The sequence below is a fragment of the Eupeodes corollae genome, chromosome 2, assembly GCF_945859685.1.
Source record: "Eupeodes corollae chromosome 2, idEupCoro1.1, whole genome shotgun sequence".
NCBI classification, from domain to species: Eukaryota; Metazoa; Arthropoda; class Insecta; order Diptera; family Syrphidae; genus Eupeodes; species Eupeodes corollae.
In genome coordinates, this window is record NC_079148.1 from 4,842,401 (window position 1) to 4,845,389 (window position 2,989).

General features: G+C 38.1%; 1 protein-coding gene across 1 annotated transcript; it reads left to right on the forward strand.

Moving 5' to 3' along the window:
* The first annotated feature begins 268 nt into the window (after positions 1-268).
* On the forward strand, positions 269-2,502 carry LOC129948148 (2-succinylbenzoate--CoA ligase-like). The gene is made up of 3 exons (XM_056059016.1): positions 269-1,054; positions 1,113-2,095; positions 2,150-2,502. The coding sequence occupies exons 1-3, from the start codon at positions 709-711 to the stop codon at positions 2,453-2,455; spliced, it is 1,635 nt and encodes a 544-aa protein (XP_055914991.1). The 5' UTR covers positions 269-708; the 3' UTR covers positions 2,456-2,502.
* The last annotated feature ends 487 nt before the right edge of the window (positions 2,503-2,989 follow it).

Consider the following 2,989-nt stretch of genomic DNA (forward strand, 5'->3'; position numbering starts at 1 on the left):
GACTACTGACTTGTATTTTGCTGATAAGTTCTGAATATGTAACACATTATGCAAAAGTTGAGAGTGCGGCAAAAGTGAATACAATGACAGTACACTTTCTGGTCTTATCTGATATTTTTAAAAAACTAATTGATCAAGACATTGCACTTTACAAAAGTTTGCACAATCAAATGCGATAAGATGAAGAGATAAAAAGTTATGAGAACTCTTCCGAAACTAATAAATAGTTGATTTTTGCAATTTCATTCAAGTTATTTTATTTAAGATTACACTACAATCATTTTCTTCCTCAATCTTCAAAGTCGATTTCTTTTTTTGAAATATCATTCTTAGTCAGCTTCACTTAAATCTACACAAATATTTTGACATTCAACCCTGACCTATGCTAATCAAAAATTTACTGACGTGGTTTTAAAAAATCTACTGAGTGCTCTTGGTTGTGATCTTCAATTGATTTTTGTGTTTTTGATTCCGAACCGTCAAAAAACAGATAAGTATTCCTACATGACATGAACTTGCGGTGAGTAAAAGGCCAAGATTAGGAAATATTGCCTCAGCATTTCATTCATAGAGATCAAAAAACAAAATAAGTGTCAAAAGATCAGAGAACTTAATCATTTTTTCTAAATAAGGTCTTGAGCGATCATATAAAAGCATCGAAAAACTTGTAAGAAGCTTCATTAAGTCACAAATAATTACTTGTTCGAAATGGTAATTAAATACAACGAAATCGAAAAGATCTGGAGTGCTCCTGAGAGTGAGGTTGGTGAAAAATGGAATTCTTGCAGTCTTGGTGAAGCTATTTTGACAAAATTACATGAAGACAATCCGGAAAGAGTCCTCGAGGTGTTCTATGATATGGGAATTCAGCTGACAGTGGGTGATATCCTTCGACAAACAATTACGGTGGCACAGAACTTCCAACGTCTGGGATTGAGGAAAGGTGACACAGTGTTGTTGTATTCAGTGTCGAACGAAAAAGTTACGCCAATTGTGTTTGCCTGTTATACCATTGGAGCACCGATCAATTTCTTCGAAACAAAGCTAGAAGGAGGTGAGTATTACGGTAACCATGACAAAAGTGTGACAGTAACATTATTTTGGTTCTTCAGGCGATATAAGTACTATCATTCAACAAGTCGATCCAGCAATCATAATCTTTGAAGAAAAATATCGCTCAAGACTGTTCAAAGCCCTTGAAAGCATCAATCTTCAGAATTTGAAGCACGTTCTCAGCCTTGGCTCCGAAGCTCCTTCAGTAGACGAAGTGTTGTTTGCTGCATGTGGTGCCATTGAAAGCTTCCAAATACCAACAATTGAGAACCCAATGACTCATCCAGCTACTCTCATGCTTACATCAGGCACTACAGGTTTGCCAAAGATCATACTACACTCACATTCTTTTATGATACGTGGGATCTTCAGTTGGTGGCAGTTAAAATCTAGTGACAGAGTCTTCTGCTTCAGTCCTCTTCGCTGGATAAGTCAAGTTTCAATGATGTTGAACCCTGTGTTTTATGAATGTCAACGTTTCTACACATCCCAAGATCCATCAGGACCTCTGGGAAAACACATAATCGAAACCTGCAAGATCACACATTTTTTCACAACTCCAGCAATGTATTCAGCTATTTTAAAAGCTTCAGAGAACTCTTCTAGCAGTTTGAGTTCCATGAAAAGAGCTTTGGTGGGTGGTGAAGTTGTGACTGATGCCTTGCTTGATGATATGTTAAGGCTTATGCCGAAATGTAGACCATTGCATAGTTATGGTATGACAGAGTTTGCTGGTTTGGTTGCTTCGGACGAGGGTATTGATCGAAAAAAGTGTGCTAACGGAATGGCTTTAAGGAATGGTTTCATGGCAAAATTCATTGATGAAAACAATAAGCCCTTGGGGCCGAACAAAATGGGCCGATTGTGTATGAAGCGAACGTCCCTGCCATATCTCAAATATCTGAAGAATGATAAAGCCAACAGAGAGAGTTTTCTAGAAGGCGGATGGTTGAATACAGGGGACTACGGCTTCATGGACTCGATGAATATGTTGCACATCGTCATGCGGTACAAGGATTTGGTTCGATCAGAGGGAAATATTGTAAGTGATGTACTATATTTTCAAGCTTACAGTTTAAACCTTGTTTTTTTTTAGATCATTCCCAGCGAAGTGGAAAAGAAACTAGAAAGTCATCCTAGTGTGAGCTTGGCTGTTCTGGCAGGCCATCCAAATCCCAACAAACCAAACGATGAAATAGCAACTGTTTTTGTTGTTCTTAAAAACGGTTCCATTTCTACCAACATCCAAAATGACCTACAAGAGTTTATGAAGACTAACTGCACAAAGGAGGAAGTGAAAGCTGTTCGGCACTTCAAAGTAGTTTCAAACATGCCTCTGACAAGTTGCGGAAAGATTGATAGAAATGCTCTTCAAATAATGGCTTCAAAAGCTTGTAAATAGTTATAAGAGGTATTTCAGATAACGAAAAAGATAAAAAAGTAAGAAAAGGAAGAATTTTCGAAGTGAGCCTTTTTCTTTCGAAAAACAAAGATATCAACTACTACCCTGTGGTGCTTCATGGGAGGCAGAGTTACATTCACATGGATCAACAAACGAACCAACTGTGGGCGCTCCGAGAGTGTAACTTTAATTGTAATAATTTTTTATTTACGATAATTTGGGAAATGGTTATGGGCACTGAGCACTCTTTGATGCTTCAAATGGAACGACCCTTCTGTTGAACCTCCACAGCTCCCTCATCCACTGATATATACAAGAGCAACTTCACTGTTCCCTCTGCTTCAAATCAGATTGCTTATCAAAAAATAGGAAATTATTCACGGCTTCGTTGTTGTACTCGTACTTTGTTTTAGCTTCAAGCGGGAAGTGCGGAACGAAGGGAACTAAAGCAAGCTGCAAGTAAATGTTCGGTCTTCAGTGGAGTTGCATGGGACTAAGCTGTTGCTGTATAGTTGCAATGCAATCAGGCAAAAC